Source organism: Ochotona curzoniae, unplaced genomic scaffold (assembly GCF_017591425.1).
Source record: "Ochotona curzoniae isolate NIBS_2020 unplaced genomic scaffold, NIBS_Ocur_1.0 contig_883, whole genome shotgun sequence".
NCBI classification, from domain to species: domain Eukaryota; kingdom Metazoa; phylum Chordata; class Mammalia; order Lagomorpha; family Ochotonidae; genus Ochotona; species Ochotona curzoniae.
The window spans coordinates 33,753,967-33,766,570 of record NW_024466599.1 but is presented as its reverse complement, the minus strand read 5'-3'; the positions used below and the strand labels follow the sequence as shown (position 1 = coordinate 33,766,570).

General features: G+C 55.6%; 1 protein-coding gene across 1 annotated transcript in view; it reads right to left on the bottom strand.

Moving 5' to 3' along the window:
- TTC7A (tetratricopeptide repeat domain 7A) overlaps positions 1-12,604 on the bottom strand; it is a 95,019-nt gene that overhangs the window by 45,734 nt on the left and 36,681 nt on the right. The window contains exons 6-9 of the mRNA XM_040993210.1: positions 8,752-8,830; positions 7,944-8,101; positions 7,358-7,421; positions 137-274 (exon numbers count right to left, since the gene is read on the bottom strand). Of these exons, the coding sequence (XP_040849144.1) occupies positions 137-274; positions 7,358-7,421; positions 7,944-8,101; positions 8,752-8,830 (439 nt within the window). The remainder of the gene's footprint in view (positions 1-136; positions 275-7,357; positions 7,422-7,943; positions 8,102-8,751; positions 8,831-12,604) is intronic.

Here is a 12,604-nt window from a genome sequence, read left to right as displayed (position 1 = left end):
CCAGCAGCCTGGTAAGCTAGGTTCCCTAAGGCTTCTTAGTTCACAGAGCAGGGTCATAGCAAGTGCCAGAGAGGCCTGGTGAGTGGCAGTGGGTAGGGGACAGGCGCTGGCTGCACCTGACTCCCAGGCAGCTTACCTCTGACAGCATGGCATACTGGCCCCTCCTGCCCAGCGTGATGCTCAGGAGGTCGTAGATGGCTGCAGCATTGCGCACGCTCGCTGCGCGGTCCTCCTCTTGCTCAGGTGCCCGGCTCAGCACCACGTCCCGGGTTGCCTGTAGAGGGGTAGAAGGCACCATGGCTGACGGAGTAAGGGCAGAACATGAGCAAAGACGTGATCCCCACGGAGACCTCCTTGCTAACCAGTCATTGCTGGGTTTTTTTTTTTCCCTCTCTACAGGACATGGAACCATAGCCCTTCTCATCATCTCCTTGTCCTCCCACTACCCAGTTTAGGACCAGGCCTTGCGTATGGTATCACATCTCTTTAACCTACCTTCTCTGATGTTTTTTAAAGTTTTTTTTTTAAATGTTTATTTGAAAGGCAGATTTGAGAGGTATATTCCATCTGATTGTTCACTCCTCAAATGGTGACAATGGCTAGGGCTGAGTCAGACCAAAGCCAGGAGCTAGGGGCTTCTTCCAGATCTTCCATTGTTATAGTGGCTCAAGGCCTCAGACCATCTTTTGCTGTTTTCTCAGATGCATTGGCAGGGAGCTGGATTCAAAGTGGAGCAGCCAGATCTCAAACTGGTGCCTTTATGGGTGTTTGGGGACACAGGACCCTATCCCTCCTCTGGGTCTCTTGCCCATAGGCAGTGGTCTTGTGCAATGGCCCTTTTGGGTGTCCACAACTCCCCGTGATTATAGCAAAGAGCTTCAGGTCAGATGGGAGTCTTCCAGGTTGTGCATGAGATAGAGTTTGACCCTCAGTGTCCCTGCTCTTCTTCTCCAGCTGCCAAATCCCTCTGAATAAGGACCCCGTCATCCCCATCCCTTCCCACCCCCACAACTCTCACCTCTGGCCCCACACCTGAGGGATCCTTCACTGGCACCCAGCACCACGGATTCTGCCAGGTAGCCAGGGAGGGTGTGGATGGCAGGAAATGTGTGCTTCATGAATAAGTGATTCCGCACGATTCCGAGGAGACCCCTCGCATCAAGGGTGCGACATCCCCTGGTTCTGTGGCTGTAGCATGTGGTCTCACTCCTTCCCACCTCCACACCTGGGGTGGCACTCAGGCCAGGCGCAAGGGAGACACAGTGCAGGAGTGGCTACCCAGCAGCAAGAGCCGTGAAGGTGTCTGTGCCACTAAAGGACAGGGCACAAACCACACCAATCCCACAAATACCTCTAGCACCCTCAGGGGCTGGGATGGGCTGAGGCAAAGGTGGGTTCCTCTCCTCCACTTCTCGGTCCAGCACCACTGTTGCTGGCCATGTATCCCTGCTTCCCTACGCAGAACCTCACCACCAAAAACTCTGCCGCAAAAATGGAGCAGCTGGGCACTTAAACCCAGCTGTCCCTCTTCAGGCCCACACCTGCCTCCTTCCTTCCACCCACTCCCAGGTGGTCCTCAAGCCCCTCTCTGGGCAGGAACTGCTCTGTCTCGACCTCTTCCTCACAGGGCAAGTGGCTGGGGAGGCAGAAGCCTGGTGGTGTAGTGCTCAAGCGCAGTACCACAGAGGCCTGCAGGAACCCATGGAGGGGACCCACCCTGGGGGGGCATGTTAGGTGGGAAGGCAGACCTGTAGCCAGGGGTCCTGATGGCTATCTCTCCTGCCACAGTAAATGGGTGCCACCCACCCACTGCCCTGTGGATGCAGATGGGGCCACAGATGTGGATGAAGGAGAAGGTGACAAGGCCACCAGGAAATCCCCAGACAGGAAAAACCAGCCTAGCAGATAGGAGCTGGTCAGGAGCCCCAAAGGGTTAACAGAGGGTAGGGGAGAGGGAAGTGCCTAGACAGCCCCTCCCTGCGAAAGTCACCCTGTGACAACCACCAAGAGAGAGCTAGTTCACCTGGCCAAGCAGGAACGCAACTCTGGCCCTGCCCCCATCTCCACTTCCAGCAGTTCAACTTTGGCTGGCCAGGATGGGGCAAGAGGTGGTGGGGTAGGGGTGGAGAGTCTGGAGTGGAGGCCTCCACCAGGCAGCAGTGGGGAGGGGCTGCAGGAGAGGCAGCAGCAGGGCAGGCTGCAGTGCCCAGCTGGGTGGAATCTGGAACTCTGGTGGGAGGCAGAGGGCTGGAAGGAGGGGGCAGAGGCAGGCATCTGCAAAGGCAGGTCTTCTGCAGTGGCAGAGAGAAGTCTGGCTGGGCACATCCAGAGCTGGGATTCCGTGCACAGAACAGGCACATTCAGGGGTGTGGACCCACCACTGCCCTCCCAAAAAAGCCCAAGTCCTTCCTGTAGCTTCCCATCCTCACCAGGGCCCGTCTTTGGTCACGGCGTGGTTCCCTCTGCCACCCTGGACGTCTTATGGTCTCTCTCAAGACAGGCGCCCTCCCTGCAGCCCCCATCCTGGACTCTGTCCCTGGAGAAGCCAGGCCTCAAGCAGCACAAATCATGCTCGCCAGGTGTTGCACAGCTGTCTCCTGCCCCACCATAGAACTTGATTCAAACCACCTTGGGGAGGAAGGGGGGTTGGGAGGTGATACTGGGGGGACAAAGCTTGGGTGTCAGGTGTGGACACCCCTCCTGCTCCCGTGTCCCCTGATGGCTTTGAAAGAACAGGATCTCTGGATGTGTGTCTGTGTCTGTGTGTGTGGGCGGGGGGTAGGGTGGTGGTGTCGCATGTGTTTTAGAACCGGCCCTTAATCAGGTCAGAAGCATAGCAACATGTGACTCTTGGTGACTGGGGTCCAGGGCAGGCAGCAGGAAGGGCGTTTTCTCTAGGGTCCTCAGTACTGGCATGACCTAGTGTCTGTGTCGGGAGGGACAAGGGCCAGGAGTAGAAGCTGACCACATTGTTACCATGGCTTTGGGGCAGGGCTACAGTGGATGCTTGGGTGGTTTTAGGGCTGTGCTGGTGTGTGTGTGTGTAACTATGGCAACAGGGCAGGGCAGGAGAGAGCAGGATGGGCAGGAGAGAGCAGGGCAGGGCAGGAGAAAGCAGGGCGGGCAGGAGAGAGCAGGGCAGAAAGAAGGAAGCTTTGAGGGCTTGAGGTGGAGCCACAAAGGAAATTCACCTGCAGCTCAGGGGCCAAGTGTCAGTTCCTTCTCCAGGGCCTAGATATTTACTTCTCTCTCCCTGGGCTTAGGGTCCCTACCTCCCTGTCCCCCCAGTGGCCAAGCTGGGGCCTGTCCTGAACCAGTCCCAGCCCCCTTCATTAGGAAATCATCCAGGTCAAGTGCAGTAACAGACATGAGGGTTCTGGGAACCCTTAGAGCCACACAGACTCCCTTCTCTCCACCCTCCTCCTCCTGCTCTAGGAACAACACAGAACATTCTTTGCAGCTTCTCACCGGCTGGTGCTCACAGCCACAACTCCATCAGGAGATGCACTACTCTCACTTCTCCACACTTTTAGGCCCAGATAGGATTCAGGCACTCATCCCTGCTCCTCCCCCTATGCCTCTGGCTGCTTTCCCAGGGTGGCCTTTCTTGGCCCTAAGCTTGGGATGGCAGGGGAAAGGAATTCCCCTCATACTCCTTCATCCAGCAGCCCACTTGTCAGCTTGGCTGCTTCAGGTCCTCGGCAAAGGCATGGGGGTACACAGAGAGGAGGCCCCCCAAGGGGATGTCCACTTCCCCAGGTGGGACAGCTCGCAGCCAGGCAGCCCCATGAGGCACTGAGAGCAACTCCTTTAGGAGTGGGATTTGAATATTCATTGTCTCATCTGGCTCCACAAGAACCCAAGGAGAGGCAGGGATGAACCATGAGGACTGCCCTCCTAGAAGATGGGGCCATTGGGACGTGGAAAGATATTGTGCAAGGACCCAGGAATTCAGGGCTGATGCTCTGGGGGCCGGGCCAGGACCGTGGTGGCCACTGGCGCTATGGCTGCCACCTGCCTCCTAGCTGCTCAGCCAGCTGCAGGGCCTCCCACGGTACTGGCCTTGGCTTTTTCCCAACCCCAATTCTCCTCTGTGACCCTGAGCACCCATAGGACGCACATAGAGCTCTCAGGACTTTCAGTTGCTTTAAGACTAAAAAAGGCCCAGAGAGGCCACCCACAGCATGCAGAGAAGGGACCCGATTAAGCGTTTCTGACATGCTGACTGCCACAGGGGCGGAATGGGGAGGGAGAAAGAGGGGGAGTGACCTCTCTGCAGAAAACACACCCTGCCCCAGCATGCCCTGCTCAACCCCACTTGCAGACAACCCGCCCCCTCCCCACCACCCTGCCACTGGGCAGGAAGAGACTTGGGACCTGCTGTTGATGCTCCCCCTCAACCCACAACCACCTACACAACTCCCCTCCTGGCAGATCTGTACCCAGCGTCTACCCCCTCTGTGGAGGATGCCAACACGTTCCGCACCCGTTGGCCTCCCCCACCGGCAGCCATAATCACCACTGGTGCCCGAGCTGCCAGGCCACAGAGCCAAGAAATCACACGCTCTGTGATGCATCTCCTTTACCTAAGGGCCGGGCCAGGCCCACGCCAGCCTGCGCCTGCACCTGCCACACCAGGCCCCTGCCAGGTGGCACAGCTCTCCCGCCTCTGCCGAGGCCCAGGGCTCTGTGCTGGCAGCATTCTCAGACCCTTTCCATCACAGCCTTCCGCGGAGCAGGTGCCAAGAGCTGGGACAATCTGTGCCCATCTGCTGAGCTCCAAATGGAATGCAGCCCAGGAAGTACTTTTTTTTTTTTTTTTCTGTCTTCAATTGCACGGTATCCTCACCCTAACCAGATCTAAACTTCATTGTTTTAAAAAACGGCTAAGTTAGAATTCAAGTATTTTTTTCAGGACAAAATGAACATGCGTGTATGCAGAACAATCAAGTGTACCCGGCACTTAGCGCCCACTTTTGTACTTAATCCACCTGAATGCCTGCAGGAGAAGCCTTACATTGAATACTTTTTTGACAGAAATAAATTTCAGAGAAAACTGAGGCTCAGCGGGTAGGAAATTTGCCTGGGCCACACAAACTGTGAACGGCAAAAACCAGACTCAAGGGCTGGTGCTGTGGCATAGCGAGTTAAGCCACCACCTGCAGTGCCAGTGTCCATTATGGGTGCTGGTTCAAGTCCTAGTTGTTTCACTTCCAAATTAGCTCCCTGCTAATGTGCTTGGGGAAGAGCAGAAAAAGGTTCAGCTGCTTGGGCCCCTGCACCCCAGTGGAAGATCCAGATGAAACTCCTGGCTTCTAGCTTCGGCCTGGCCCAGTGTTGACTGTTCTAGCCACTCAGGGAAATGAATGAGTCAGCAGATGGAAGATCAATCAATCTCTCTCTGTGTCCTCCTCTCCCTGCAACTGTCTTTCAAATAAACAAATCTTTAACAAACAAAAAGCAAGATTTATGTTGCCCGATGTACAGCCTCGAGCAAGGTGCAAAGTCAGTTTGTTGATGTGCAGGGTCCCAGGCCTCAGGGACTTGTTCCCCTGCCCCAATCTCACTCCACAGAGGCTTCCATACATCTGCTTCCCAAGTGCCTCTACTACCTGCAGCTTCTGCCTCAGCTGCCTGGAACAGCTCCAAGGTTCCCACTGCTTTAGCAAGTATTATTATGTCCTGGACTGTTAATGACAAAGTTCACTGTCCCACCTTGTTCCCCAAGTGTTTGAGGACGCCAGGTCAGTTGCATATACGGCTCTTTCAAAAATTAAAAATGGCCTTTACACCTCAGTAGGCTGAGCTACCTCTTTGTGATTTAGAGATCAGGGTGTCTTCCACGTGCCTTGACACAGACAGACACAGACAGACAGACACACACACACACACACACACACACACACACACACTGCACTAGGTAAGGGCATCTCTGGGACAGTGACTGTGATGGAAGTCTTCATTATTTCTGCAGTGCTGGGCATGGGGCGGCATGCCGTAGGATAACTGGATGGATGGAAGACTGGAAGGGTGGATGAATAGGTGCACCACTGGATAGATGCAAAGGGGGTGGGGAGTTGGAGCGCTAGAAGAACGGGCAGGTAGATCACCGGATGATAGACTTTAAAACACGATTTGACACCAAAAACTTACCCTAGGTCCACAATAAAATCTTCTCCCCCCCCTCCCTTTTTAGTCCCATGAAAGTATCTGCAAAGTTTCTATTGGTCTCTTCAAAGACAAGGACTTTTTCATGCATTCTGATCATAGCATCACCTTATAACAAAGCCATAACTGAAGTACCAGCCTCATACCCAGATGGTTATTCCTCTGAGTTGCAAACCCAACAACAGGGGCCACAGGCTGGGGATGGAGGACCTTTTTCTTTTTTTCCCCACCTCTCTCTCTCTAGTTTAATGTTTCAAATAAATAAAACACATTTTAAAAAAACTACATAACTCTTAAAAAAGTCTAGGGGATGGTGCTGTGGTATAGTGGGTTACACTGCTGCCCGCAACACTGACATCCCACATGGGTGCCAGCTGGTGTCCTTGCTGCTCCACTTCTGATCCAGGGAAAGCAACAGAAGATGGCCCAAGTGCTTGGGAGCTGCCACTCCCGTGGAAGGCCTGGATGGAGCTCCTGGCTCCTGGCTCTGGGTTGGCCCGGTGCTGTAGTTGTAGTTGTTGTAGTCATTTGGGGAAATCAACTAGTGGACAGAAGATTCTCTGTCTCTCTCCCTTAATTTATATAACCGTCTTTTAGGTCAATAAAATAAGTCTTTAAAAAAATGTGTGAACGGCAGTGCTCTGTTCCCAACCCCCACCAGAGACCCCTGGAACGGGAAACGTTCATTTGTTTGCTGCCACCTCCCTCACTGGAATGAGAGGCCCAGGAAGGTGGCACTTTTCTCTGTTTGCTGCAGCATCTCTGGCATCTAGAACAGAACCTAGCACAAAGCAGGTACTTCCTCGGCCGACGGCTGTTGCATGCACACAGGAGCCCCTTCAACGGGCACACTTACCTCTGTGACAACGTCATCAGAGACATGAAGCAATTGGCCTTGGGCACTGGAACCTACATGCAGACCTCCCACCTCCCCGCCACGTGCTCCTACCACTCTCTCCTTGTCACCCTTGCACCTATCACAGTCCCCTACTGCTGGAGGAAGGAGGGGGGACATCCTCACACACCCATTTTGGGGTAGAACCCAGGCCTCCCAATGCAGCTGAACCCAAGCCTAGGGAACGAGGCTTGCTGTCTGTCTGCAGGGGCGGGACCAGGAGGCTCCCACTTCGGGGGCATGCAGCAGACCTAGCCCACAGGGTCAGAGGCCCAAGGAGCACCCTGGGCTTACCATGGACTCGCTGATCAGGAGGAGCAGGAGCGCTTCCTCGATGTTATCCTTCGGGCAGTAGAGACTGAAAGACACAAATGACAGCCCTGGCTCCCACCCCAGCAGCGCCACCAGCCCATCACGTGGGCCCTCTGCCCCTGGTAAGGTGACTCTCTCCTGAATAATTCATGGGCACCGGATGCCACCTGTGGCTCTTTTATATGCCCCAGAGTAGTGGTTGGGCTGTAATCCCGCAGATGCTCCAGACACACAAACACACACACACCCCTCCCAGTGCCCATCACTGTGTTAAAGGAGCTGGGATGAGGGACCAGGACAAACTCGGCCAGCTGCTGCAGACTCTGCCTTCCATGATGGTGCATCAGGCAGATGCTCAGAGGCATGGAACACCCACATACGTTGGGCAGTGGGGTCTCTGACACGACCCTTCCTCCTACCCCCCACCCCCGATACCTTCTCTCATCTCCATGGCTCCTGGGGATCCTAAGGAGGCTGCCAGGTAGCGGGCTGGGTGCAGGCAGTGGCAGACAGCAGCTGCCAGCGGTACCCCACCCCGGCACGGCCTAGGGAGGCAGGCCAAACTCACTTGTCTCCTTCATAGAGGTGTGGTCTCCGCAGGGCCTGCATGATGAAGGCATTCTCCTCCTTGCTCATGAACTCGGGCAGAGGGTGTGACAGGGGGCTCCAGTAGCACTCCTCACTCAGGGAGTGCAGCAGGACCCCCGCCAGGTGCTTGGCCGCCACCTGGCAGACAGGGAGGGAATCACATCCAGGCATGCATCTCAGCCTTTCCCTAGAATGTTCTAGAACACTCTCTGCTCACCTCCAGCTACATCTGCCCTTCTTGGGCAGGGGTTGGGGGGAGGGTACATCCCCACACAGAGACCTCCACGACTCCAACCCCAAGGGGTCTGCTCATTTTTCTCAGTCCCCTCCTGCATGGAGCTCTCTCCCCACCCACACCTTCTGCTGCCCTTAGGTGGCACCGACTTCCCCCTTTCCCCATCTCATCTCCCAGACAGAGCTGGAGCTCTTAGGATTCCATGGGCCCTGGCAGGGCAGGGAAAGGACAGAAAACCAAGGGCCTCACAGCTCTTGTCTACCACATGCCTCTCTGAGCTCTGACTGGCTCTGACTTTGGGTTAAACAAAGCCAGACATAGCAAAGCCAGTGTTGTTCTTAGCATCCTCACACATCCCTCAGAGTTAACATCCACTTTGCTGGGACACTGTTCAGCTCAGGGAAGGGCTGGCAGTAGATTTTTTATGCGAATTGCTGTCTGCAGGGCTGTGGTGAGAAGGATACTGAGCTCGACTGGTAATGTCTGCCATGGGCGAGGGGATGTCGGGACGCACACCTGCTGGGACTTCTCCCTCCTCCCTCTCCCACCTTACCACTTTGAAATTCTGCGTGGCTTTGGTCTCCACAGTGCGCAGCACCTCACGGAGCTCTCTCATGCCCTTTACGATGTTCCTGCAGGGAGCGAGTGACTTAGCAGCCAAGCCACAGACTCTGGGAGGAGCCTGCCAGCTAGAACACAGCTGAGCCCTTCAATTGCCAGAGCGGTGGCACCAGGACACCCTCAAGTCTGGGTCATCACCAGAGAGCCCTAGGTGTCCAGTATATACCAAGGCTGGGTACGCAAATAAAGTATCAGCTCGGCCCGGGTGCCTCAAGGCTTCCCTGCTCACTCTCTGCTCGCTGGCTGCATCTGGTCCACGCTTTCCTCCCGGTCATTACGATCGAGGCCTCGGACAGGTGTGCATCACTGTGTGGGCTCAGATGACCACCTGGCCAGGCTCACCTCCTCCAGGCAGCACTCTGTACCTTGACAGGGGTTTTACTGCAGTGTTGGCTATCGTCAAAAAATCCACCTCACGCTGCAGCCCATCACACACTTTTCCTATATAAAACTGGGGCAAGGGATCAGAGCGATGGCTCAGTGGCTAACTCCTCGCCTTGCATGTGCCAGGATCCCATATGGGCACAGGTTTGTGTCCCAGCTGCTCCACTTCCCACCCAGTTCCCTGCTTGTGGCCTGGGAACGCAGTAAACGACAGCCCAAGTCCTTGTGACCCTGCACCTCATGGGAGACCTGAGGAAACTCCTGGCTCCTGGCTTCGGATTGGTTTAGCCATTGCTGTTGTGACCACTTGGGGAGGAACTAGCAGACAGATCTTTCTCTAAGTCTGCCTTTGCAATAAAAATAAATAACTTTTTAAAAACCAGGGCAATTCCCGGACACAGCACTTGCTCCTGCTCCTGCTTGGACAGCCCCTCCTCCACCCCTCCCTCTACCCCGACTTGGTAAAATGCTGGCTGCAGCTCACCACGTCGACCTGACAGCCACTAACGGGCTGTGGCCTGCAGCCTGAGGAGCCTCCCCCAGGTCTCTTGACCAAGGGGTCCACTGATACATAGAAGCCATCTGGGTCCTCCCAGCCCCTCTGGTGGCCATCAGGGCCTAAGAGCTCAGCCTGGGTCCTCAGCATGGTGCCCTGGGACTGGGGGCCTGCCCCGCTCTCCCCTGTCCACTCCCACTGCTGCAGCCTCTGCGCTTCCTGCCATCAAGTGCTGGCACAGGCTGCTTCTCCCACTGCCTTTAACAGCACCTCCCTCCCTCATCCTAATCCAGCTCCAGCATCCCAGCCCAGGCCTTCCTCCTGCCCTGCCCTGCTCGCCTGTCCCTTCCATGCTGTTAACTCCTCTGCCTCTGAAGCAAGCTCCCCAGCTCCAGGTCGTTTTCCATCCTTGTGCATTGTGGCCTGCTCAGGGCAGGTGCTCGGAAAATACCTGGTGACCACTCCGCTTGTTTGCTCACAAGGTTCCATAGGCCACGCCACACACGGGAAAGCAGAGGCTGCCGGGGCAGTAAGTGTAGAACAGGGACCATCACAGAGGTGGCACCAGAAAAGCAACTGCCAGGCTAGCTTCAAGACCCAGGCTGCATGAGGAGCGACCAGGAAACAGGCACCAAACTCAGCTAAGGTGAGCTGGACCCCAGGCTGGGTGGGCCCTGTGGCTCAGAGACCAGCAATTCCTGGGTCAGTGGGGGTATTTTTCCACTCTGCACTTGACATGCCAGGCTCCACCCTGGAGCTGCTACCAGGAGCTGGAGCCAAGTATGATCACGGTGCCTTCCCCCGCAGCCCTACCCGAGGACCATCCTTCGTGCTTAGCTGTGCAGTTCTATCTCAACATTGACACCCGCGGACCAGCAGATGGGCATCACCTGGGGACTCAGGGAAGCCGCACCCTGTTTTAACAAGATCCTGAGTCCCAAACAAGGTCAATTTTTGACTTCTTTCTAACCTCTAAGGGAGTCTCTAGCCAAACAGTTAAGTATCCGCAGGCACGTGTGAACCAATCCCCACTCAGACTGCATGTCCTTATAGACAAAACCACAGGGAGTGGCCAGGGGACGCCCTGGGATCCCAGCTCACCTGGTCCTGTGCAGCAATGCTGGGAAAGCCCCTGTGCCTTGGCTTACCCCGCTGAGAAGTGAGAAAGCAGATGGGCCTCACTCCAGGGCTCCCCAGATGGCCAAGGTCTGAATAATCTCAGCCCAGTGCTCCAGCCGCCTGCCTGTGCCAGGTAGGGCCCGGGCTCTCGTGAGCCGTTTCTGCCTGCCCTAGGGAGAGGCCAGTTTGAAAGCTCTCTTTGTTTTTGCCTCTCCCGCTGACCTTTCTGAGCAAAGCTGTCCACTTTCAACACTCTCCAAGGCAGGGCCTCCAACAAACCCTGGCCCAGAAACAGGCTGGCACGGGGACAAGCTGGGAAGCAGATTCTTCTAACCAAAGTCAAGTCTATGAACACAGGGAGGGAAGGGTGGAGACGGGGTGCAGTGGTGGGTGAAGGGCAATGGTTGGTCTTGGGGTGACCTCTGGGTAGGCCATGCGCAGGGAGGCAAGCCCTTGGGCACTCTTAGCAGCAGCACGCAGTGGCGTCCGAGCTTCAGAGCCTGGCCTAGTCTTTGCAGCTGCCGCTGAGCTGGGGGAGGCAGGCAGGCCCAGTAGCCTCTGAAGCACAGCACAACATGGGCTACTCAGAAGGCTCTCGGGACTCCCCAAGGGAAGGGATACACTGCATTTTTCCAATGGGGGAACTGCAGCCTGGCAGATGCCCGCTGTCCCCGCCCACCACCTACCCAAGGGCAGAAGCTGGCTCTTACAATCACGTGGCTCAGGTTTGACTCCCTTTCCCCCCTTCAGACACACAAAGCCTGCCTTTAGTCCCGGCACAGCTATACTTCCTTCTCCTGTCCCTTAAACTCCCAGGACTCTTGGGCCTCAATCCACTAAGCCTTTCAAAGCACCCACTGCCCAGAAAGTTCCCAGTACCAGAAGCGAAGACTGGAAGAGTGGGTATCTAAGCTGGGGCCCAACATGCAAGGAGTTTATTCAGCTAGATCAGCCCTGCTACTGGCTCACTCTGGCATTCAGCAAAGTGTTTTGCACAGAGTAAGTGTTCGGTGGACATTTTTCAAGAGGGGTCATTCTGATTTGAAAGAGAAAATGAGAAACCACAGTGGAACTGGCCACTGAATCGAACTCAAACATGACCCAGCGCAGCAGCTCCACAGCAGGGCTTTGCACTGCTAACTGTACAGGAGAGGAACGCAGAAGGAGAGAGCCAGTGGGCAGATTCAACGCTGCAAGGCTGACTCGGAGCACAAGGTCCAGTGAAGCTCAAATGGTCATCAAGGGGCCAGTGAGGTGGCTCAATAAGCTAACCTTCCACTTTGCAGTACTAGCATCCCATATGGGCACTAGTTCATGTCCTGGGTGCTCTACTTCCCATCCAGCTCCTTGTTTATGGCCTGGGAATGCTGCGGCAGATGACCCAAAGCTTTGGGAAACCCAGAGGAGGAAGCTCCTGGTTCCTAGCTTCAGATTGGCTCAGCTCCGGCCATTGCAACACTTGGGGAGTGAACCAACAGATGGAAGATCTTTCCCTCTGTCTCCCCTTCTCTCTGTAAGTCAGCCTTTCCAATAAGAATAAATAAATCTTTAAAAAAAAAAAAAAAGGTCATCAAGCTGTCTGAATCCAAAACTCTCCTCTTCCGGTCCAGCCCTGGAATAAGACAGGGCCGCTGCCCTCGCCTGCTCGGCTGTCACACGCCAGGCAATGGGCTCCTCCCGTTCTGGGAAGGTAGCAAAGACAGAGAAAGGGCTGCCAATAAGTAGCCTGTGCATCAGGCGAGGCTGCACTGGGCCTCGGAGGCCTCTGCAGGCCCACAAGCAGGAC